At 52.8% G+C, this 25,150-nt stretch overlaps 1 protein-coding gene across 3 annotated transcripts; it reads right to left on the bottom strand.

Moving 5' to 3' along the window:
- Window positions 1-3,430: 3,430 nt before the first annotated feature.
- MYLK2 (myosin light chain kinase 2) lies at window positions 3,431-17,815 on the bottom strand. 3 transcript variants are annotated; one of them, XM_090286198.1, is made up of 13 exons: window positions 17,735-17,815; window positions 17,538-17,637; window positions 15,788-17,081; window positions 14,617-14,918; window positions 12,985-13,090; window positions 12,315-12,408; window positions 9,997-10,106; window positions 9,773-9,914; window positions 6,583-6,653; window positions 6,340-6,468; window positions 5,613-5,765; window positions 5,332-5,464; window positions 3,431-4,400 (listed from the first exon to the last, which is right to left on the bottom strand). In XM_090286198.1, the coding sequence occupies exons 2-13, from the start codon at window positions 17,587-17,589 to the stop codon at window positions 4,320-4,322; spliced, it is 2,667 nt and encodes an 888-aa protein (XP_090142324.1). In that variant the 5' UTR covers window positions 17,590-17,637; window positions 17,735-17,815; the 3' UTR covers window positions 3,431-4,319. The 3 variants fall into 3 exon arrangements, 2 of the variants coding, with proteins under 2 accessions (XP_090142324.1, XP_090142325.1); XR_016512764.1 differs by lacking the exons at window positions 3,431-4,400; window positions 5,332-5,464 and adding an exon at window positions 5,905-5,972 and having other exon boundaries at window positions 5,707-5,765; XM_090286199.1 differs by lacking the exons at window positions 3,431-4,400; window positions 5,332-5,464; window positions 5,613-5,765; window positions 6,340-6,468; window positions 6,583-6,653 and adding an exon at window positions 6,764-7,367.
- Between the last annotated feature and the right edge of the window lie 7,335 nt (window positions 17,816-25,150).

The raw sequence follows: 25,150 nt of genomic DNA, 5'->3' as shown, positions 1-25,150 counted from the left end.
GCTCCAAGTCTTTGGACATATGACCCCCCTCTGCCTGGAACACTCTCTGTCCTTGATCTGGAAAAACCCTGCTCCTATTTGCTCTCAGCTTGGCGGTCACTTTCACTAGAGAGAGAATAGGGGTTAGTGTCTTTTTCCATATCCTTCCAGCTTCACTGTCATCCCCGACCTCCTACCCACTGAGGTTCCAGAGGCTGTGAACTCCCCAAGGGCAGGGACCAGGCCCAGAGCAGGGACTCAGCAAGTAACTGTGAAGTGACTGGATGTGTCAGAAGTCAGACTGCTGGCTTTGCCTCCTGTCTCCACTATTTTTTTTAAAGTTAATTAATTAATTAATTTGTTTGTTTATTTACTTTTTAGAGAGAGAGAAAAGGAGAAAGGGAGGGAGAGAAACATCACTGTGTGGTTGCATCTCACTCGCGCCCCCAACTGGGGACCTGACATGCAACCTAGTCATGTGCCCTGACTGGGAATCGAACCAGCGACACTTGGCTCACAGGCCGAAGCTCAATCCACTGAGCAACAGCAGCCTTGCTCTGTCTCTACTCTTTACTGGCTGGGAACCTTTGGACTTGTCTACAAACTAACTTCACGTGCCTCAGTTTCCTCATCTGGGCCATGCTGAGGATGAAATGAGTTCATACATGGAATCACTTGGTACAGTGCCTGGTGCTGGATAAATTGAAGCCCATTAGAGTGAAGGAGGGAACAGGTGGTGGGCAGCGGGACAGGGTGGGAACTTGGTCCAGGTGGGCACATCCTTCAGGGAAGTCCTGGCTGATTCACACCCTTGAGGCAGCTCTGTCACTGACTGAATCTTTTCCCACCGCTGCCTGTTGAGTCCAAGGTGGCCTGTGGAATTTGAGGCTATTGGACATAGACAGGAAAAGGCAGCGTCACCAACCCTGGTGTAATCCAAACCAGATGCAGCCTCAGACCCACGGGGTGGTCAGTGTGGGCTTGGCCAAGGCCCAGAAGCAGGAAATAGTCTTGGAGGAAAACTCTCTGGGCTGGGACCAACCGGGAGGAGCTGTCCCATTGAGACTGTTAACCCTTCTTAGCCCACAAAGGGGGCCCAAGACCCTATGGTTGTGGCTCCATGAGGCACAGCACACCTTGCAGGAAAGGTCACAGCATGGGCATTGTGATTGGCACCGTGCGGGAGGAGCCCACAACCAGGTACCATGGCGGGCAGGGCACAACAAGCAAGGGGCAGGGGACAGTCATAGCTGAGCACCCAGGACGTGCAGCACCCCAGACCCAGAGCTTTGGCACTGGCCCTGGCTCAGCTGGCAGGCCCAAACCAGCTGAGGGTTCACTCCCTCTGTCACGGTGGAACCTAGGGTGATAAAGACAACACCCTCCCACCCCCCAGCCCTGGCACCAGGCTGCTGGGAATGGGAACTCTAGCGACGGAGCTGGGGCCAGGCCTGCAGAGAGGCAGAAACTCAGTCCCATTTTAGGGGCTGCCACCCCAGCTTTTTTCTAGGTATACTCTGTGGTCCTTAAAGAGAGAAAAATCTCTCTGAATCCCCATTTCCCCATCGATATTGTTACCTCCAGGGACAAGAAGAGCCCAAAAGAGGCACCTAATGAATCAAAAATAGCTTTCTAAGATGTACGCCTGGGTGGGGATGGGGGCAGAGGCAGTGATCAGCCCTGTTCCTACCCAGGACATATTAATTTGCTGTGTGGCTTTAGTCAAGTCACTTTCCCTCTCTGAACCTGTTTCCTCACCTGTGAAATAGGGTGAATGAGCACCCAATCCCATATCTTGATCATCACCATGGCCCTAGGAATGGCAGAGGAAGCAGAGATGAGGTTTTCGTGTTATAGAGGTGGAAACTGAGGCTTGTGCTGGGAGTCAGGAGTCCAGGTTCTAGTCCCAGCTGTTGTTGACCCAGCTGAGGAGGCTTCCTGGTTTGGGCCTCGGTTTCCCCAGCTAGATCCAGATGCTGAATCTCTGCTCTCACAGGAGCTCATTTCCTCCTCCTCCTCTCCAACCCACAGCCGTGACTCATCCCTCATCATCATGCTGTGTGGCCGAGGCTCAGCCTGGGTGGGGACCAGCAAGGTTGAGAGAACTCAGAGGAAACCACAGGCTTGGCCCAGCTGGCAGGTGGCAGGAGGGCAGGCGGGCATGGATCCATGGCCATGGGGGCCTTGTCCATAAACACAACTCCCACCAAGAGCCTAAGCCAGGCTCCCCAGGTACCCACAGCCCTGACTGAAAATCCTACTAGGCTCAGACCCCAGAGTCACCTGTCCCCCATGGAACCTGCTGCAGCAGGACTCTGCACCCACCTGCTGGATGAGGGCAGGAGTTCTGGTGAGGACCTTGGTCTCACCCACCAGGACAATATTCACTGAGGTGGGAGAGGGAGGGGATGAACTGTCATGGTCTTGGTGTGTGAGCAAGTCCAAGAAGCTCAGGAGGCAGGCAGTGTAGCAATTAAGAACATGGGCTCTGGGTCTAGATTGGGTACAAATCCTGGCTCTGCCACCGACTAGCTATATGACCGTGAACAAGTGACTTACCCTCCCTGAAGTTTGGTGTTCCCATCTGAGAAATGGCCGCAGCACAGGCCCATGTGCAGGGTCACTCCGAGCAGGTGATGTGATCATGAGCACACAGAACTGGGCCAGATCTGACACCCAGCTGGTGCTCAATGCCTGTGAACTGCTGTTACTGCTATTCCCGCTGGAACCGGTAGATACACACCCCTCCGTCTCCCCCAGCAGCAGATAGATCAGCTGCCCCACTTAAGTCAGTCCCACTTCCAACCCAATGTCCTGCTTTGCTCCCCCTCTCCCCCAGCTGATGGAGCCCCTCCTCAGCAGTGCAGGCCTGTGGTGAGGTGGGCTGTGGCGCAGCTGAGAGCAGCTCACTCAAGGCCTCCTGGGTGACCCCCATCACTGCAGGCCAGCAAAGACTGCTCTCTGCTTACTTCTTGCTCTGGTGAGAAGCAGGGTGGGCTCATGAGCAGAACCCTACTCTGGGAGACAGAAAAGTTCATTTCAAGCCCCAGATTCTGACTTGTGGAGTAATCTTCAAGCTTCCTCCCCTCTATGAGCCTTAGTTGCCCCCTCCATAATAGGAATAATATAATATCTATTGCATAGCCTTTCTGTGAAGAGTAAACAAGTTAATATCCATGCAAGTGCTTAAATAGAGGCTGACACACAGTAATCACCCAATAAATGTTAGCTGGTGCTAGGACCTCCCTCTCACAGATGAGGAAACTGAGGCACAAAGTAGGAAAGCCATTTGCCCAGATCATGCAGTGGGCGGTCTGGCTCCTGAGGCTGTGCAGCTGACCCCTGCACTGTGAACTAATGGATGTCACTAATGTGCCTGGCATACAGTAGTTCTTAGTGAACCGGGGGGTCATCTGTGACTTCACCTAAGAGAATGCAGAGGAAAGGAGGCCACATCCAACCTGTACATTTATTTACAAGGCACACACCGAGAGCAGGTTGGGGGCTGCCCCATGGCCTTCTCACTCCCCCTGGGCCTACTGACCCTACCATCTGAGGCCCAAAGGTGACCCCTGGGATCGGGGCCCGGAGTGGCTGGGCTGAGCCAGTTTGACCCTCATGCAAGCTCGGGGGTGGTCTCCAGTGTCCCCCAGGCCCCTCCCTGCCCCCTCCATCAGATCTAGGCCCAATGTCCTCTCTCTCACACGGAGTTCCTGTGTGTTGGTGGTCGGCAAGGGAGGTGGGCGGGAGCCGGACCTGGCCAGATGGTGTGTGCTAGGCCTTATCTGTTGGGTGTGGAGAGGCAGGCGGGTGGGGCATGAAGATTCTTTTTCACAAAGCCCGCTCTGTCTCCCTAGCAGCTGGGCCTCAGGAATCAGCTCTGTGGCCTTCCTGTCTGGCCAAGAGCCTCCCATCCACAACTGCAGGAGCCCCACACACTGGGACCCCTAGCCCTCCTACTTCAGCTAGGAGCAAGCCCAGGCCAGGGATGCCTAGGTGGGACCAAGCAGGGGTCACCAGGGCAGCAGTTCCAAGAGGAGGGAACCGGGAAGGGATCAACAGGCCTGTGGCATCTGGGCTGTGGCTGAAGGGCCGGAGCCGGAGCCCTGTCTGAACCGGCATTAGCAGGACGGATTCAGGCCACAATCGAGGCGGCTCTCATCAGGGAAGCAGTCACTGCATGGGGGCGTGGGGAGCCCCCCCAAGCCTCCCAGCCTGGCGCAGCCTTGTCCTGGCCAGCCCACCCTGGGGTCTGGCCCATCTGCTCTGGCCTTCTGGGCTGTGTGGCATCAGCCCTGGCCACTGTGCTGCTGCATCCAGGCCTCAGCCACTTCTGGGGCTCAGACCCCCAAAGCCATCAGTGCCCCCGAGCTGCTGATCTTCTTGAAGCGATTGGCAGCGCTGACAGCAATGAAGTTTTTCTGGGGGATAAAGGAGAGGAGTCCCAGTCAGCAGCAGGGCAGGGGAAAAGCTATGGAACAGCTGAGTGTCTCCTAAGGTCCTCTTTATTGCAGGAGAGCCAGATGCCAGGTAGGGTGCAGTACTCAAAATGGCCACAGGATTCCTTTCTTCGTTCAACAGATTTGTCAGTCAGACTATTGTTCTGCTCAAGGCACTCCAAGTAAAAGATAAACCCTTCGTCATGGCCTGTGAGTCTGTCCACACCCTGCCTCCTGCTTTTCTCTGAGCTCATCTCCCCCACCCCCTTGATCCTCCCACTCCATCCATACTGGTTTCCTGCCTGCTCCTCACACTTGCCAACCATGCCTCTACCTCAGGGCCTTTGCACTGGCTGTTCCCTCTGCCTGGCACACTCTTCCCCTATTACCACACTCCTCACTGCTCACCTGTTTCAGGTCTTTGTTCACATTCTTCTTCTCAGTGAATCTTCCCTGATCATGTACTTAGAAGTGCGACCTCTCCTCTGGCACTCTTAACTATCCTTATTTTTCCTAGACCCTTTCCTTAACCCATTTAATACCCACCCCCCAACCCCTGCTTCAAAGAAAATCCACAAAGATTGAAATCCTTTTATCTTTTATCCACTGGTGTATCCCCAGGGCATGGAAGTAGTAGAGGCTCAATAAATACTTGTAAAATGAAGGAAGGAAGCCTGTGATGAGGTCGGAGACCTTTTCCTGAGCCCAAGCCCCAGATGGATGCCCCTCCTCAGGGTGGAGGGCCAGGAGCCAGCCCAGGACAAAGAGAGAAAAGCCAACCCTGTTTTCCAGACAGAGCCAGGCCTGGTCAACAGGACCTGCCAAGGCAGGGCTGGTGGGGCCTGGGATATGGTGCCAGGAGTTCTTCCTGCCTCGCAGCCCCTCCCTCCACCCACCTCCAGCTCAGCAGTACCTTCCAGCGTCTCTTCATGAGGTATTTCTTAAGCAAGATCTGGGACTTCAGGCGTCGATTACAGCGCTTGGCTTTCTCTGCCAGGTTGTTGAGCCAGGGGTGGGCGAGGCACTGGGCAGCGCTCATGCGGGCCCTGCGGGGAGGGGGCAGCATGGCAAGGGTGGGTGGCATGCCCACACGGCACCAGAGCCCAGCTGGCCCTCCAGCCAGGTCCCACCCTGCCTGAGCATGCACACACTGGGCTGGCACACAAGGGGTTCGCGTCCTGGGGTGAGCCTCACCCCTGGTCCTTGATGATGAGTTTGGAGACAAAGTCTTTGGCCTCATCTGACACAGCCTCGAAGATCTCCTCGTCAAAGTACCAGTTGCCAGATAGGACATTGTTTAGGGTCTCTGTGTCATCATCTCCCAGGAAGGGGGAGAGGCCACTCAGCCTGGAGGAAGGGGGTAGCAGGGGGCAGGGAGGTGAGACTAGAAATGTCAAGTCACCTTTGAGGGTTTGGGGGGTGGGGGAGATCCTAGGAGGCAGCAACAGGTGCTGAAAAGACCCCCAGCCTCTCAAGTGGGACAGACCTGAGTTTGAATCTGGCTGGGTGACCTTGGGCAAGTCACTTCCCCTCTCTGAGCCTCACTCTTCTCATCTGTAAAATGGGCATAATCATCCCAGCTTCCCAAGGTTACAGTGAAGAAGAGGAATGGTGAGTGCACAAAATAATGTCCACTATCCCTCTGCCCCCACCCTAGGTCATTGGAGATCTGCTCTCCAGAGCCGATGGGATGCTATGCCTTTAGGAACCTCGGTTTCTCCATTTATAAAATGGGTACAAAGTTCCTCTTTCCTGGTTCTCCCTAGCACTCCCAACACCCCACCCTCACCCCCGCAGCAAACTCCTGTGTGAGCAAATGGAGAGGTGGGACCACCTCACCAGGACCCCAAGGCCAGTCTTGGCCTCAGCTGCCCACCCAGCTGCCCCAACCCCAGGACCACTTTGCTCCCTTGGGGCTCACAGCATGTAGGTGATGACCCCCAGACTCCACATGTCTGTCTTGTCGGAGATTTGGTCGTAATTCACCACTTCGGGTGACAGGAACTCTGGGGTCCCAAAATTCACCTTTAGCTTCTCGTTGGGGTTATACCTGGGGGTGAGACCAAATGCTCAGAGCACAGCTCCCAGCCATTCCCAGGCACCCTCCACTCCTCCCTTGCCCTCTGCCCCACTTAGGGGCTTGCCCTGCCCTCTCAGGTGGTACCTCCGTGCCAGGCCGAAGTCAATGATCTTCACCAAATGGCCCGTGGTGTTGACGCACAGGATGTTCTCTGGCTGAGGAGAAGGGGTGGCCTGGATTGGCCTCTGACCTGGTTCACCCTCCCTCCCCGTCCAGGTCCACTCAAGTCCCAGGTCCAGCCAGAGGGCCATGCTGCCAGAACTGGCAGCCCATCCAAGACCCCCGGACCCACCTACTCCAGGCACTGATTTGGAACCTGAGGGCCCAAGAGGGACTCAGTTGAGGCCTTGCACACAAGGCTTCCGGATGGGCGCAGGTGGTATTTTCTTTCATTTAAGGCCATGAAGAACAACAGTGCTCGAGCAAGTCTGAGGAGGGAGTGACTGAAGCCCGCAGAGGAGAGTTGCGCCCCAGGTGGGAGGCTAGTTCAGGGCCACCACCAGGTACGCGGAGCTCCATAGACCACAGAAAGAAACCAGGGCCCCTGAGGAAGCTTCTTGGGAACAGAGGGGCTCCTGACATGCTCTAAAATGTGCCACCCCTGTCTCCCCTTTTAGGGATGATGACATCGCCTATTCCCTGCGTCAGTCACCTTCCACATGTTAGCTCATCAATCCTCCAAAGAGCTCTAGGAGGCAGAGACTTTCACAGTTGAGATAGCCGAGGCTCAGACACAGAAGTGATTTGGCCACAGTCACCCAACAAGTAAGTGACAGAGCCAGGACTTGACCCCAGGACTGTCTCACTCCAGTGCTGGTCTCTTGATATCACTCTTTCTGCTGCCAGCCCAGAAGGACCCATAATGCACTCTATAGGGTAGGGGGTGGGCAAACAGTATGCTTGTGGGTTGGTTCTTCCAGGGCAAGGATGGTCCTCTCCTGGGTCCCTTGCTCCCCACCCTCAGTGTCTAACAAAGACACCCATAGGTGCTCAGCCATGGCTCCCAGAATCCTGTGCTCCAAGCCCAGACGAGCATGTGAATGAAGTTACTTCAAGGCTAGTCCCTCCCCATTCTGGGTCTCCATCTCCTCTTCATATAACACAAGGACACAGGATGAATCTGAGGTTACAGGGCAGAAATAGAGTTAAAGGCAGGAGATTTTGCACAAAAACCCCGATTTCCTGGTTTTCAGCACCCCCTAAAACAGCAGAAGCCCCAGCCACATAGCCACGCACACACTGCTTGAATGAGTAGCCGCTGACCTCTGAGTCGGCCAAATTCCCCCAGTTCCCTGGGGGCCTCCACCATCCTGACTGGCCCTTTAACCTGGTTCTGTTATTTATCTGGGCTTTGTGGGCACTTGATTGTAGGCTCCTAATGACACACTTCCTGAAGGCCCTTTTCCAACTGATGCATTCATTAGAGCAGGACTCTAATGACTTTAATAGCTCAACCTGGTGTCCCACCCAAACAGGGAAAGAAAAGTCCCCGAGTACAATCATCTGGGGAAATGAGACAGACTTAGACCTCCTTTTACAGGATGCGAGACTTTTTGAGAAGCCCCGGCCTGGAAAGTGGTTCACCCGATTTACTTGACTGTGAAGCCACTTTTTAATGAAAAACTATCATTATCCTGAAAGAAGCACATTTTAGGATACAGAGGCTTAAGGCTGAGTTTCTTCCCAGGGCACTGCATTTTCACTCGGGACCCTGCTCTACCCCGAAGAAACTGGCCTTCCCTGGAGCCAGTGACATGGCACCGCCATCCCAAAATTCAGGGGTCGCCCTTAGTCTTTCCTTCCCTCCCTCTTCCCCCTCCTCGATCCAAGCCATCAGCAACTCAGAGTGGCTCTATTCTCAGAACGCACCCAGCGCCTGGCTGCTTCCCATCCCTCACAGCCACTCATTCCAGCACCCCCCCTCCACTGCCCCCCATCCTTCTCTTGGCTTAATTCAACAGCCTCCTAAATTTCCTTTGCCATCTTGGCCCCATTGAAACCCATCTCCTTATGTGCTTTCTTCCTTCCTTGGCAGTGGGGATGATAATAGGACACCTGGCCCAATGGGCTTTTGGGAGGGGTAAGCACCTGAGCAGGAGAGATGTGCACCCTGAGTGGCATCTGACCCCCAATGAGCACGGGTATAGCCTCCCTGGCTGCCTCAGAGCTCGAATGCTCTGGCCTTTGCCCACTTCTGCAATTGCACCTTGCACATCTCCCATCACCCATGTACTTTTTCATAACGCTTTTGACGGTTTTGAATGATCTATTTATTTGGCCATTATTTTATGGATGTCTCTTTCCCTGACTAGTTTGCAGGCTCCATGAGGCAAGGTGTGCTGTGCCCTTCCTCATCCCTATGGTAATGCCCATGTCTCACGCGGTGCACAGTAGCACACGGGCGGGTTCCCAGCATGTACTTATCAAATGAACAAAGGCAAGCACTGTCCACCTTGCTGATGTATAACCCACCTTGGAGGGCACATTTTATCTCTACTCACCTGGCCACATACCCTCCAAACTCCAACACCGGCCATAAGAACAGGGACTAGCTGGTACCTATGTTGCTCATGCCTGCTCCACACCACAGCCGAGGCCACTCGGCTCCGGGCAGCCACTACCAATTGATCAGAAAATGTATTGCTTCCACTAACCTGCTATGTGCAAGGTACCGAGCAAGGTCAGAAGAAGGGTATACATATTCTTTTATAAACATTTTTCTTAGCGCCTGCTTTGTGTGTGTTATTGCATTGACACTATACCTACTGATTTGTTTTGTTTTGTTTTGTTTTTTGACTCCCCTTCTTGAGGGCAGGCATTTTGACCTATTTCGTTCACCACTGGATCTCCACCAGCTAGAACACTACCTGGCATGGAGCAGGCTCTCAACAAGCATTTGTTGAGTAAATAAACAAATACAGGGTCTCTCAGGGCCCAGCACGGAAGAAGGTGCTTTTGCAACACTTCTAGTAAGTTCTATGTGAGAGGCACTGAGCTTGGGGTTCACAGGGCTGCAAAAGACACTTTCAACAAGTACCTGCTATCAGACTAGAAGCTCCTAAGAGCTAGGACCAAATCTTTTGCTTGTTGTCTGTCTTATTCTCTACTCCTGGTACTTAGTAAGTGCCCAATAAACCCTTTTTGAGTCTACAGGTGGAAGGATGAATTGAAGAAGAGAAGGAGTGGGACGATGGAGGGATGGCTGGTTGCAACACTGATTTCATGTGGTCCGATGCTGCTCCTGACCCCTCCCAGGAGGCCCCAGTGCCAGTACCTTGAGATCCAAGTGCAGAACCTGCATCTTATGCATGAAGAGGATCCCGTCGCAGATCTGCCTGACAAACACCATGGTGTCCACCTCGGTCAGCTGATAGTCTTCATCCACAATCCTCTCGAAGAGCTCGCCGCCCTCGATGCTGCGTGCACAGACCCCTCTACAGGCTGCTTCTGGGCCTCTGGCACCCCACCCGGCCCCCTGCCCCCACTGCTGGCACTCACTACTCCAAGAACAGGGTGATGTCGTGTGGCATCTCAATGGCTGCATAGAGCTGGATCAGATTGCGGTGGTTCAGCTGGTTCATAACCTCGATCTCAAGCTTGACCATTTCCTGGGGACCAAGGAAGTCGGGGGTACCATCCAAGTGTCATCACTCCTGGCCCTCCACCCTCCCCACCTGCACCCTGACCAGACCTTTCTTGGACCACTGCCCAGCCTTCTCCTGGCTGGCCTCCTTGTCTCCCATCTTTCCCTGCCCCCAACCCCAGTCCTTCCTGTTGGGACACCATTCCTTGTGGTTCTTCTCCTGACTGAATACTGGTATCCCGGAGGCTCGGTCCTCCTGGCTCATCACTCCCCTCCCTGCACTTCCTCCTTGGGCGTCCTCCTCAAGCCCCATGACTAGATAATTCCACCCAAATGTTATAGATTTCCAAATACATACCTCCACCTCTGAGCATCCCTGTGAATTCAACATACCCAAATCTCCAACTGCCATTTCCCTTGGATGTCTAATGGGCATCTCAGATCTATCATGTCCAAAATGAAGCCCTTAATATCACCTCTTCCCCACAATTGGGTTGCCCTCAGTTTGCCCATTAGCAATAGGACCTCACTCTCTCCCCAGGTGTGCAGGACTAAAAGTTAGGAGCTATTCCAGATTCTTCTCCGAATCTTGCTTCCTCACACCCCATACCGAATCCATCACTAAATCTTCAGACTCTACATTCAAACTAGATTTCAAATCCAGTCATTTCTCACCTCCTCCACCACTGCCTTCCCAGCCTAAGCCACCATTACTTGTGACTTTGATAAAGTTTGCAAGCCAAACTTTGATTTCACATTGGTAGTTTGAAATCAGCTGTGGTAAAAATATCTACACCATGGAAACTGGTGAACGCTACCAATCAGGCTCTCCGTGAACTCTGCCCCCAGAACACTGAATCACCGCCTGAATTGCTCCATCTCCTGGTTTCCCATTCCTTCCTTCATATCGCATTTTACATACATTCACTCCTCAGAGAAGCCTAACCTTGCCCCTTCTATCTGGACACTCCCTATCACCCCCATGCTCCCTGTCTCTTACCTGTCTTTATTTTTCTTCCTAGCACTTCTCAGCTCCTGACCCCCTGCTTTTTGTTGTGTTTCGCTTTCTAGTTGTCTCTCTTCTCTACCATCAGGACAGGAATTTTTTTAGTTCACTGCCATGTCCCTCGCACAGTGAATGGCACACACACACAAAATTGCTGCATAATTAATTAATCAATAGCTGCCTCCAATTCTTTTACACAGCACATATGCACTAAGCATCTACGCTGAGCCAGGTCTACGATACAGGCCTGGGGACCCAGCAGTCAATGATATGGATCCAGGCCCTGTCAAGTTGAAGAGGCAGAGAAAGACAGAGTCACATAGAGAATACACACCTTCCAAAGGTGCGCAGAGCTGGGAGGGGGACTTCAGGGCTGCAGGGCTCTGGGGCTGCTTCTCATACTCATCCCGGACTCCAGGCCCCTATGTGCTGTGGTCTCTGCCTGGGATGCTCATAACCTCACTTCTCACCTCCTCCTGCCTCAACTCAAGAGTCCCCAGCAGTAACCTGCTATTTCCAGTGTTCAGGCCTCTCTTCCCACAGTCCCTTCTTCTTCAGAGTCTTTATTAAGGAGACAGTCAGTCCAGGAAGCTTCCCTGACCCAACTGGCTGAAACGGGAGCCTTCTCTACCTGCTCCACACTACTGCTGCCCTGCCCTAGCTTTTCCCAAGTTACAGCTCTCACCTTACCGGGTGGTTGGGTCTTCCAACACCCTCACTCCATATGAGCCCCTCCCCTCTTTCCTTCCATCTTCCTTCCTTCCTTCCTTCCTTCCTTCCTTCCATCCTTCCTTCTTTCCTTCCTTCCTTCCTTCCATCCTTCCTTCACCAGCTCTGCTCTCGACTGCCTCTGAACCAGGCCTGAGCTGGCTGCTGGAGGCAGAGCTCTAGACCAGGCCTGTTAACCTTGGTGCTCCCTGAGGGTGGGGACCACATTCGCTTCACTTCGGGACCCCCAGTGCCCAGCACAGGGCCTGGCCCAGAGCCTACACTTATCAGAATTTGTTGAATTGAACAAAACAGAGGGCATGAATAGCCTGTGCCTATAAGGGGAAGTCCCCGGGACAAGTTCACTAACTGAGGTGTCACTTTACACTTAGGGGCATCAGGCTCCGGTGGCAGGGCTGTCCTGTCCATCTGTCCATTTAGACAGACATGTGGGTAGAGGGAGGTGAGAGGCCCCCCCACTCTAAGGATCCCCCCTTAAACATAGCAAGCCCCTACTACCTTGTCTTTGGGTGTCTGTTTCTTGATGACCTTGGCTGCCAACTTGAGGCCTGTGGCTTTCTCTGTGCAGGTACAGACTGCTCCAAACTTGCCACTGGAGAGAGAAAAGGCCCAGAGTGAGGAGGTTCCCAGAGACAAGGGCTGAGGGAGGCCTGTGCTCTGTGCCCATCTGGATCCCCACCATGAGCTGCGGACACTTGCCCCAGCTAGCCCTGACTCCCTCCTGAAGCTCCACTGTGGGGACAGTGTCTGAACTGCACAAACAGGGGACACAGGAAGGGCAGGCTGATCTGACGGGTGGCCCCTGATGTGACAACTCACAGGCTGGTGGCAGATAGGGGCCCTGGGGCTCTGGGCCCCGGGGAGGAAACCTTCAGTGCTTCTTACAAAGCAGGAATCCCCTTGAGAGAGTCAGTGTGGTGCCTGAAACTGAGACAGACAGGAAAATACTGTGCGCTCCCTATAGGAAATACTGAATGGCTGACAATGTGTCTGTGTGAGTGACAGTGACATGATTAGACATCAGCCATGCGGCAGCTTGCACATGACAGGGCAACCACTAGAAGCAACTGTGTCCATGTGGGTCATGTCCAGTGGGGCCTTGCACAGGGAAGAGCTGAAGCCCCAGGGGGGTCGGTGCTCTCCAGGGACCCAGGGGCCCAGCTCTCACCCGCCCAGCGCCTCCTTGGAGTTCATGATGAATTCACTGTTGACATTCCCGGTCCTCAGCTCCACAATTCGGTGGGGGAAGGGGGCCGGGGGTGGTGGGCAATCATCTGGAGGCAGAGCACAGCCATCAGTCAGTGCCAGGGGCTGCTGAGGATCCATCCTGGTACCACCCCCTCCTGCCTGGCCTGGGCCCATCCAGAGTTCACTGAATGACACCTGGGGGACAGCTTGGTTCCAGGACAGGGACTAGGGGGCCTAATTCCAATTTCAGCTCTACCACCAACAGAGGGAGGCTCAGCTTCTCCCGCAACGACGGGAATGGCTGATCAGACCACTCAGACCCTGCCAAGCTATCCGCATTTACACTGAAGAAAAAAGAACGACTGTGATGGCGGAGTGCCAGATAAGGCTAAGTCTGCCGGGGGAGGTGATGGGATCCGCCTACCATCTCCTGGAATATCACCACAAACTGGTCCGACCGTGGAACGGGTGTCTCAGCTGTGCAAGGCCCGGGGGAGGGGCGGGGCAGGGGCGGGAGGGGAGGGGGAGGCAGGGATCGAGTTTTGTAGGGAGAGGCTGCCACCTAGTGAAAACCACGGGGAACAAGGGCCCTGGCGGCCGACGGGCTGAATCATCGGGAATGGATGGAAGCCTCTTTATAAATAGCCGGGGGTGGCAAGGAAGCCGGTCTGGTGATAAATCAGACGGCCCTTGGAGGTTGTTCAGGTTCCGTCATCCTGAGGATGTGATTGCGGGGCGGGGCGGGGCGGGGCGGAGGTCTCGGCCGCTGCTCCGGGAAGGAGGCAGGACTCCTGGCTGCCGCCCAGCCGCCAGGCCCTCCCACCCCGTCTGGGTGGCACCGTGCCGCTCACCAGGCGGGCTGGCGGCTCTCCCAGGGCACCTCGGCCCAGAGGGGGGTGTCAGGACACTCTGGGCTCTCCTGACCCCATCTCACCCCACCCCCAGCATTGCCGCACCTTTGCCCAAGCCTGCTCACCTACTCGCCAAGCTCACGCACGCCCAGGGGCTCCCCGCTGCCCGCTGAGTACACCACCCGCTCCTTGTCTAATAGTGAGTTACGGCCCCGCCGCGGTCCTTCCTGCCCCATCTCACGTGCCCAGCTTCCTTGGTCGCTGCTTCCACACAAACAGCCCCCCGTGCTCTTCAGCCCATGAACCCTCTATGGTTCTCATGCCCCTCTCACCCCGTCCAGGATGTAGTTTACCTACCAAAGCCTGGCATTTTCGTTCTTCTACGACTGACTTAATTAAGACTCCACTATCCAGAGAGTTGGTGTTGCTCCAGATCTGCCTGACTTTTTTTCAAAGCCCCATTTTAGCCAAAGTAAAAGAAAGTCAAAAGTGAGCTCTGGAGTCAGGTGGCCTGACAGGTTCAAACCCTATCCTAGCTAAGGACTTTGGGGTACTCCATTTCCTTTTTCTGAGCCTGTTTCCCCATCAATCAAAAGGGACTAGAAACTCATACTTCTTGGAGTTGGGCAACACTTAGATAAATTGGCCTGGGTGAGACGTGGCTCAGAGCAGGTCAGTCCTCTAAACTAGGGAGACTGGGGATCCCCCTTCCCTCCTCCCTGGCCCACAGGCAGCCCCAGCCATGCCTTCCTCTGGCCTACCCAAAATCTGGAAGCAGTCCTCCTCCCTGGCTGTGGGACAGAGGGCCTGCCCCACCTCCGATCTCTCCGGGGATGCAGCCTGGAACTCGATCCCCCTTGAGGTGTCCCCTTGCACCTCAGCCCAACCAGCCTGGCCTGAAGCCTTCTCTCCTGCTTCCTCCTGGCTGCCTTGCAGGATGTTTTTCCCTTCTGTTGCTGCCTTGGCTGGTTCTGGATCCGTGGGGCTGGGGGTTACGGGCACCCCTTCAAAAATGAGCTCTGATGCCTCCTTTGGGGGCTCCTCGGCCAGCAGCTTCTCTGGGCTAGAAGGTGAGAACACAGAGGTGATGCCCTCAGCAGCCACAGCCCCTGTGGCCTCCAGCAGGTCTTTATGCTTCCAAAGCCTCATCTGCTCTCTGAAGCTAACATAACTCTGCCCCTTCCCCCACCCCAAATGCATGGGTAATGAATCCAAATTTACTTTATATGAAATTAAGAGATGTTAGTATTATCATAAATGACTATGATCATTATCTTGACTATCAACACACTAATAGATCATTAATAACTATTAATAAGATTGTTGATATGGTTAATCATTATATGGATATAATTAGGGAGATTACATAGCTCTTGATTCATAAAAATTGTGACAATGCAACTGATATTAATATAAAATTTAAATTGACATGGTAGGTGTTATTATTGTGGTTTACAATACATCATTAATGACCTCACTAATATAACTAACATTTAGGTAAGTGTAAAGACATACTTTATTAGTAGTAAGTTATGAAAGTATTAGTAAGGATCTACCAATCTGTTATTAGTCATCCTTCCATGTTACACTGATAATTATACTAAGAAGAGGGATCATCCTTTCCTCCTGACATCTCAGCTCCACCGTTGGCTAGACCCAAGTTCACAGAGGAAGGGGAACTCTGGACTCCAGGGGCCTAGAGAGGAGTTCTACCTGGGCAGCCTTCGAGGACCTCTCCTGCCTGACATTCCAGGCTTCTATGAAATTCCTGGTTTATACAAGGGGACAAGGAGGTAGGACTAATGCCCAGGACAGAACTACCCAATCCAACACTGAATGTGATGGCAATGATCCCCAGGACAGAGGAGCTTAGCACAATCTCTGGGGACAGAACCCACGACCCCTTCCCACACCCAGGCAGGGGGCATTCACCTGGAGATGGTGGCAGGACAGCTGGGGCAGTGTAGAAAGGCAGGTAAGCCCCTCGTGGCCTCTCCTTGGCCCTCTGCCACCTTCTTTCCTGCCTTGGTCTCTCCAGGATCCTGGCTGCCTGAGGTCCCCTGATTATCATCCTCGTTGGGCTTCTTGACACCGGCTGCGGCTTCAGGCGTCTGGGTCTGCTGGGGCAGGGCTGCTGGCTGCCCCACACTGCCTTCTGCAGGACCCCCGCCCAAGTCACCTTCTCCGTTGGGGTCCTGGCTGCTAGTTGAGGGTTGGGCCAGGGCATTATCCCTTTTCTCTGAGGCAGGGACTTTGGCACCTTTCTTCAGGGTGGGTGGACCAAATTCTTTCTTTGATTCTGGGGGACTAGGTTCTTTTTTTGGATCTGGGGGAGTAGGTTCCTTCTTTGGATCTGGGGGACTAGGTTCTTTATTTATGTTGGGGGGGCCAGATTTCTTCTTTGGGTCTGCGGGACCAGGGTCTTTTTTTGTGTCTGGGGGGCCAGGGTCTTTCTTTGAGTCTGGGGGGCTAGGGTCTTTTTTTGGGTCTGGGGGACCAGGCTCTTTATTTATGTTTGAGGGGCTAGGTTCCTTCTTTGGGTCGGGGGGGCCAGGGTCTTTCTTTAAGTCTGGGGGGCCAGGTTCTTTCTTTGAGTCTGGGGGGCCAGTTTCCTTCTTTAGGTCTAAAAGTGGAGCTTCCTTATTTGGGTCTGGGGGACCAGGTTCCTTCTTTGGATCTGGGGGACCAGATTCTTTCTTTGGGTCTGGGGGACTTGGTTCCTTCTTTGGGTCTGGTAGACCACGTTGCTTCTTTGGGTCTGGGGGGCCAGATTCCTTGTTTGGATCTGGGGGACCAAGTTCTGTCTTTGGGTCTAGGAGATCAGTTTCCTCATTTGGATCTAACGGACTAGGTTCCTTCTTTGGATCTGGGGGACCAGGTTCTTTCTTTGCGTCTGGGGGACCAGGTTCTTTCTTTGGGTCCGGGGGGCCAGATTCCTTGTTTGGATCTGGGGCACCAAGTTCTTTTGAGTCTAGGACATCGGTTTCCTTATTTGGATCTGGGGGGCTAGTTTCCTTCTCTGAGTCTGGGAGACCAGTTTCCTTCTTTGGATCTAGGGGGCCAGATTCCTTCTTTGGGTCTGGGAGGCCAGGTTCTTTCTTTGGATCTGGGGGACCAGGTTCTTTCTTTGGGTCTGGGGGGCAAGTTTCCTTCTTTGGGTCTGGGGGGCCAGGGTCTTTCTCTGAAGCCGGGGGTCCTTCACCTGCTGCACCCTGAGGTTCTTTGTCTGTAGAGGAGGTGAGACACCCATCAGGATTCACCCTCCACCCTCTCTTTTCCCAGCCCGGGTGGCCAGAGACCAGGTATGGGTCCAGGTCCCCACCAAAGCAACAATTTGCAAATGCCTGTTCCACTGAGCCTCTAGAGCCACTCGATGGGCTGCGGGGATCACAGAGGCCTGTATGGGGGCTTCCGGTCCTCTGGTGGGCCTGGATGCCCTGCCATCTCTTGCCCTGCGTTTGAGTGCTGTCCATGGGAGCTTTACATTTTCCTAGTCTCTCCAGGAAGGAATTCATGTAGGCTCTTGATCTAGCCTAGTTTTACCCAGAGAGAATTCTGATTTTTGAGTCCCCCATGCACCATACATGGAGGACTTGGGCACAAAACTACCACTGAGGAACCAGCCCAAACCTGGATTCAAACACCCAACCTCCTCCCTCCATCTCCTGCCCCAGCGTGGCACCTGTTGATGAGCTCTGGGTTCCCGGCTCGACTGCTCCGTTTTCTGTCGCCATGAGGTGGGGAGGCGTATGCTTCTGCTTGTCTAACTCAAGTCTTGCTAGCTGCAGAAAGAAGCGTAAGGTATATCAGGCTGTCGGATTCCTCCTCTTGTCAAGTCGAGAGGAAGGCAGGGCCAGCTGACTGAGGAGAGAAAGGTACCTGAAGCAGAGAGGGGCAACCTGGCGGCCGTTTGTTTTGCAGTGGCTTCCCAGGAGCAGTCCTGAGGCCGTTGTAAGGGACCGGGGCGGGTGGGCAGAGGTGGGGGCAGGGGCGCAGGCAGGGGAGGCGGGGACGGAGAGGATCTCTTACACCAGGGGCCATGCAGCTCGGACTGCCACCACCTGTCACTCTTGGCCCCCATTCAGAGGACACAGCATTCTTCCCACGGACCGACTGGGGGGAGAGTGGTGCTGGAACAAGCAGGAAAAGAAAAAGGAGGGGGCACCTGGGGCCCCAGGGGAGCAGCCTTTTCTCAGGCTTTGGCTTGAACAGGATCAGGAAGGGGGCCTGGAAGAAGAGGGACTCTCAGGCTGGGCCCTGGCTCTGCCCACCTGCATGCCTGGGGTTCCCCAGGTATCCCAGAACCTGGTTAGAGCCATACAGGCCCAGAATAATCACCCTGACCCCAGTGCCCAGCTCTGTGCCCATGAACCCTACCCATGAGCATCTTTGGGTAAGAAATTTCTCAGGGGCACTTGCTCAACATGCCCATGGGCCTGAAAGCCTTCTCTTTGAAATGCCTTTTTTCTTGGGCTCCTGGGGAGATGGAAGTTGTCCCAAGTGGCTGTGGGAAATGGCCAGTGCCCCAGTGCCTCCAAACTCCAGCTGCTCCCAGTCTCGCCAGTGGCCTTCTGGGAAGGAGGGGACTGATGGAGTCTTTTCCAAGGATCGTCCACTGAAGGGGTGTCCTAGGGGGCCACTCCAGCCTGAGGTGTTCGGGCTGCGGTGGGATTGGGTGAGGTATGATTCAAGAGATCTCCCATCACCCAGTGGCTGTCTGTCCCCAGCCTTTCTCTGAAGGGGAACTTGAGAACTAGCCGAGCTGAGTGCATTGGAAGTGGCTCTGGAGTGGGTGTCTGGGTTCAGGTCCTGACCGTGGCGAGCCTCAGCCCCTCAGTCAAGTGGAGGAGACAGCTCCTGCCCTCAGATGGGACAGAGAGTGGGAAACGACCTGGGGACACAGTGCGTCTCAGCAACGGGAAATCACATCTTGGCTGTAAAAAAGAGTGAGGACTCTGTAAGTGAGCTGATAGGAAGCAATATCCAAAGTGGAGAACAAATAAAGCCAGGTGCAGAATAACAAGTAGAGAAAGCTATCATTTGGGCAAAAGGGGGTAAAATAGGTAATATTTAATGAGATCATATATGAAATCATATATACATTTTCACTTGATACACATAACAATTGTCTTGGCAAGATAAGCAAACAATGGGACCAGGGGTGGCAAGGGAGACAGGCGACTATCCTTTAACTTTTCTATTTGAACCATGAACTATGTAAACAGAATACTATTCAAAGGAGGCTGGTACAGGCTAGGAAAAGCCCAAGTTGGAGGTCCTTCCTCATTCTTGATGATTTTTGCTCTTCCTGGCGCTCCTCTTCCCTTTCTCTCCTCAAGGCCCAGTTGACAGCCTGCCTCTTCTAGAAAGCAAAAATCATAACTACAGCCTGTCTAGTACTTGCCACAGGTGCCAGGCCTTATTCTAACTGCTCTTGTGTTGATTCACTCATGTGATCATCAGAACAACCCAGTGAAGTAGGTACGAAGACAGAAGGGAAAACTGAGGCACAGAGTGCTTAAGTGACCTACCCAAAGCAGTCCAGTTTGAGAGGGACTGAGCTGGGACCTGAACTCAGGTTCGCTGAAGGGAAGAGAGCTCCCTTTTTTGTTTTGTTTTTGTTTTTGAGTGATATTATTAGCTTTATCCGTATTATCTTCAAACATCATCTTGATAACAACTCTGTGGGGAGCTTCCATCTTATTTCCTAGATGAAGACAGGAGTGAGCAACTTGCTCAAAGTCACTCCACCAGGGAGTTGAGCCAGAAATGTCCTTCTTCATAATCCAAAGTTCTCTTTCTTCTGTAAAGTTTCCCAGCCTGTGCCTCGACCTCCTTTCCCCACTGGGGTCTCAGCATTCTGAAGGTTGAAATGCTTCCTGTCTGTGGCTATTATCAGGACCCCCTGGCCCTCCATTTGGTCGTCTCCATAGCAGGTTCTGGTTTAGTTGGAAATGCTAGACCTCCCTTCTCTGGCCTCCTTCAACCCCAGGTTGATCCCACTATTGACATTGTCTGGGAGCCCCTAGAGGTCAGGGGCAGTGTGATGTTCACGTGTGTTCCCAGCACAAAGTGTACTTGCCAATCAGTGTAGGATGCGTGACTAGCATGGGTCTGGACAGAGTTTGTGGGATTACTCTACTCTGATGGCCCTTGCTGACATCCTCTTGTTACTCGCGTGGTTGTCAATACCGCTCATTTACTGAGTGAGTGCCCTCTAAGGGCCAGGTTGACTCTGTCAAAGGCTTCACCTCAGCTCATTGGATCCTCACAAGGGACTCACGGGGCCAAGTGTTAGACCATTTTAATGGTGCAGAAACTGAGGCTGAGCAAGGGTAAGAGGCTTGTCTCTAAAGTCACACAGCTATTAATTAGCCCTGGCTGGCATGGCTCAGTGAATTGAGCACCGGCCTATGAACTAAATCCTTGCTGGTTTGATTCCCAGTCAGGGCACATGCCTGGGTTGTGGGCCAGGTCTCTGGTTGGGGGCATGCAAATGACCCATGTTTCTCTCCCTCTCTTTCTCCCTCTCATCCCTTCTCTCTAAAAATAAATTAATAAAATCTTAAGAAAAAAATAAAAGCAAAATAATGCCACACAGCTATTGACCAGCTTCAAATCCAGAGCCAGCTCCTGATGAGACCAAAATCCAGGCTGGAACAATATAAAGGGCTTAATTTTGTTACCTTCTCACTGTTATGATTCCCAAATAATAACTAGCATTTTAAAAAAGATTTTACTTATTTATTTTTAGAGAGAGGGGAAGGGAGGGAGAGAGGGAGGGAAACATTGATGTGAAAGAGAGACATTGATTAGTTGCCTCTTGTACACCCCCAACCAGGGACCAAACTTGCAACCCAAGCGTGTGCCCTGAGCAGGAATTGAACCAATGATATTTTGGTTTAAGGGATGACACCCAACCGAGCCACACTGGTCAGGGCGATAACTAGCATTTCTTGAATTTACGTAAACAGGCACTGGGTAAGCAGCTTCATGAGTGTCCTCCATTCAATTCTTACAGTCTAAGTAGTGGTTAGGAGCTCTGTCAGTCAAGCTGAGACTAACAACTGAGGCTTGGACAAATGCCTTCGCGCGTTTCCTCACCTGGAGGAGGAGCATCTTCCTCACAGGGGGAGGGATATAAAGCATTTTGAATAGTGCATGGGTACACAGTAAGTGCTTTATAAATGTCAGCTATTTCAACCCCATTTCAAAGATGTGACAGGAAAACTGAGTCACAGAACTGGGTTTGAACCACCTAGTCCAAGGCTCGGCTTGGTCTCTCTCCCAAGGTGGTTGGGACCATTTAGTGACACATGTATCACGGTGCTTGGCACTGCCCCTGCCCCTGTGGAGTCTCCATAATGGTGTGGACACCCCAGGTAGAGGGCTCAGCTGTTCTGCAGGCTCCTCTGTGGTCCCTCCTGCTAGAAGGAGAGGCTGGCCTGCTTTCTGGATCCACAGGATGGCCTGCAGCTTGCTGGCCGCCAGGGCTGAGCTCAGTCAGTTTGGCCAGCTGCTCCTGGGAGTCCCTGAGCTTCGTCTCAGCTCTCCCTTGGAGGCACAGGGGTGGGGCACAGAGAAGCCTCCTCCATGCAGCTAACCCTTGCCCACCCTTAAGAAGGGGCTTTCCCACCCTGCACCAGTTGTGCAACCACCCTCTTTGCCTCTGGGGGCAGGGCAGGAAGTGGGGCAATGCCAAGACCAATTAAACCTGCCAGAGAAATTAAGGTCAGCAGGATGCAATTATGCCTGTTGGATTTAACAAGGCCAGAGGGAAGGTATTTCCAGCCAGAGTTCACGGCTCCTTAGGCCTCTTGCCCTGGATGGCTCAGCCCTTCAGAAGCCTGGGCTCCCAGGCTCACCCATTCCTGGGAGATTTCCTTGGGAAAGGAGGGGTTAACTCCAGCCAGGCACTGCTTCCCTGGCTCCTAGGAGGAAATGGATCCAGCCAAGATGTTTTTAAAAGGACCTGCTCAGAGGAGACATTTCCCAGCCTCACCCTGCTCGGCTGTGATGGAAAATTTAGGGAGTTGAGCAACGACCTTCTGACTCTCAAGAGAGCAGCCAAGTCCCCTCACAACTCCCTCTGGTGCTGGTATGGGAGCCACTCAGGGCTGTTTGCTGCTGCCCTTTCCCACCTCGTGCTCCTGAGCCCAGGGACTTGGCACTGCCTCTCAGGCCTCTGGGAAAGCTCTCAGAGCAGACCCTTGTTCCTTTCCCCCAAGGCTGTATGACCAATCGGACATAGATTCCTCTGAAAGCTCAAATGACACACTGTTCTACCCTAGAATTGCAGTTTCATTCCAAAGATTATTTGCTGAGTGCTTTACTCTCTGGCAAGGATAACCTGGTCCCTTTGGAGACGGAGAGATGGAGCTGGGGAAAAGCTACAAAATCACCACATTAGCGCATTTTAGGTGAAAAGGACTGTCAAATCATTAATGAGTTTGGGATTCTTTTTTGTTAAAAATGTTTATAGAGAAAATGTCTGGAGGAGTAGAAATACGCATGTAAACAGGTGCAGAGTTCAGACAATTTTTACTTTGTCTGGTTTTTGTAAACTTTTTTGAAATGATCATTTGTAACTGAGCAGATTAATAAATAATTCAAAACACATAAGGACTCATATTTCTACAATGCAAGACAGAAAATGATAAGTGTTATGGGTGCGATAGACAACAACACGGATTTCAGAGAAGGAAGTGTAGGACTGTGATCAGTGATGCTTTCTCAGCCAAAGGCATGGCCAGCTCAGGCTTTCTCAGTGCCCAGGCCCCAGAGTTTGCTGAAACAAAGCCCCCACACCCTTGCTGGGTGGCTCGGCTGGTTGCAGCATCTGTACACCAAAAGGTTGCAGGTTCAATCCCTGGTCAGGACACGTAAACTAAGTGGCGGGTTTGCTCTCTGGTCACGGCGCATTCAGAAGGCAACTGATCGGTTTTTTTCTCTCTCTCCCTTCCTCTCTAAAATCAATAAATATATTCTCAGGTGAGAATAAAAAAAAAAAAAAAGAGCGTCCTTGGAATGCATTCCTGTCACCAGCATTTCAGGTGGTTTTCATGCACACCCAAGTTTGAGAAGCCCACGTCAGGGGGCCAGCTCCGAGGCATTTGTGAGTGTCCCACCGTGCAGCCCGTGTTGACTCCAGGACACATGTCCCTCTAGAGCCCTTTGGGCTATGCTTCTCCAGCCTGATGCGCACGGGGACGCCTGGAGAGTTTGCATAGCTCCCGAAGTCTGAGCCCCTACTGAGCTGAGGCTAATTAAATCAGAACGTTCAGAGGTAGAGCCCAGGCTGTGGGTATTTTTTAAATCCCCCCAGAAGATTCTGATATGCAGTCAGGGTTGACAGTCACTGCTCTGAGGCTGTCCCAGGGCTAGGACGTCACTTTGTTTCCCTGGAATACCCCTGGGTAAAGCAGTGCACATGGCAGGAGCTCTGTTCTGACTTGTATTGACTATGCACATTGTCCCCATATTGGGGGCTCTGGGGACGCAGATGCCAGCTCAGAACACACAGAGATCATGTCAGTCAATTCTGTACCCTGTACAAAAAGTGCTGATGTTAACAGTAATAGCTGCTCATATTTATTGTATTTTTACCATGTGCTAGACACAGATATTAACTCCTTTAATCTTCATGAACAATCTTATGAGGTAGATACCATTATTACTCCCATTTCCAAAAGGAAACAGGCACGGAGAAGCACCTTGCCCAAGGCTTCAGAGATAGCATCCCTGTGGGCCTGGAATTTAAACCCAAGCTGTCTGGCTCAGAGCCTTCACACTTACTACTCCATACCGCAAAGCAAATGTCCGCTGAAAAATAAATTTGTGAGTGAAGATGACTATGGCACCAGTTCGGAAGCCCCGGGGCCTGACATTCAGTAGGTGCTCTATAAACGTTGACAAATAAATGCTCCTACTATAATAGGGCCCTGGAACCATGGGCACCAAGACTAACCCCTCCTTAGTTCCTTCTCCCTCTCCCCCAACTCAGCCCAACTTCTCTGCGGCATAAACAGCAAAGCCAAAAATAGCCATCAAATGACGTCAGAGGATCAAGGTCATCTGAAAATTGACCACAGCCACTGGACACCTCCCTATAGGATCAAGTAGCAGGAGGGTATCCCAGGCTGGTGCAGCTGTTCCAAGAATGGGAAATGTCCCAGGAGCAGACCTGGAACCACCATCAGGAAGGCAGGCCTGGTGGGGGTCGGGGACAAACGAAAATATATATAAGAGTAGAAACAAGACCCAAGAGCCGAGTAGATCAGGTAGTTGAGAGTAATTGGACTTTATCTGCACCAGAAGTCCCTCCTGTCACTTGCGCTCAGGAAATGGCTCAAAAAGTGAGGAATGCGTGCTCTGTCCTGGTGCACAGGCCGGCTTCCCCACCCACCAGGGTACTATTTATAAAATTTCAGGTCCATTTGCTAAACTGAGTTTACCATAAGAACCAGGGGGTGCATGGCAAGCTCCGAGTGGCGGCTGGGGAAGAGGGCCCTGGGTGGAGTGCGGAGGGGTGTCCAAATAAAGGATGAGTGGGCCGGGCGATCACCTTCTAGTGGTAGGCGCTTGGCACTCTGACTACCTTGGCTATCACTTAGGCCTGCTGAGGCTTGTGACTTAATTGACTGGCAGCTACCATGTCCCTGACAGGAACCCAAGCATCCGGAAAGGTCTGAGGAGATGCCTGCTGTGTGAAATCGAGGAGAGGACCTGCCTCCCAGCCTCTGGGAAGCTTAGCTGGAGGTTCCTGCAGCAAGGTCAAGAGTTCAGTGCAGGCCTAGCCCACACTGCAACCTTCACACACTCGCTACCACATCTGGAGTTGCTGCTCCTGAAGGGCGACAATCTCTTCTTCGCCCAGGGGTCTTTGATAAAAAGTCACTCAGTTCTAAAGAGCCAGGAGAGCAGAGTCCCATGTGGCCTCCTCCCTGAGAAGTCCCCTTTCACTGGTTGGTTAACTAGCAGCTGCTGGCCCTGTCCTGTTAGGTCGTTAGTTTGGGGTAAAAAGCAGGGGCTTCTGGCAATCCCTAGTGACAAAGCCTACAGTTGGCTCTGCTGAGGGGATACAATGGATGTGGTGGGAAGGGCACTTGGGGACAGGCAGACCTGCATCTGAGTTCTGACTCTGCCACTTACTAGCATTGTGAACTTTCAGAAAATAAACTGAGCCTCAGTTTCCTTATCTGTCATATGACTTATTGGCAGGACATATGGAAACGCATTCTCCCCTCCACCTTCAATCTGGTCGTAAGGTCTTGGTTGAGATAAATTATCTACTCA

The sequence above is a fragment of the Furipterus horrens genome, unplaced genomic scaffold, assembly GCF_987537825.1.
Source record: "Furipterus horrens unplaced genomic scaffold, mFurHor1.1.pri manual_scaffold_8, whole genome shotgun sequence".
Classification (NCBI taxonomy): domain Eukaryota; kingdom Metazoa; phylum Chordata; class Mammalia; order Chiroptera; family Furipteridae; genus Furipterus; species Furipterus horrens.
This window is presented reverse-complemented; position numbering and strand designations above follow the sequence as displayed.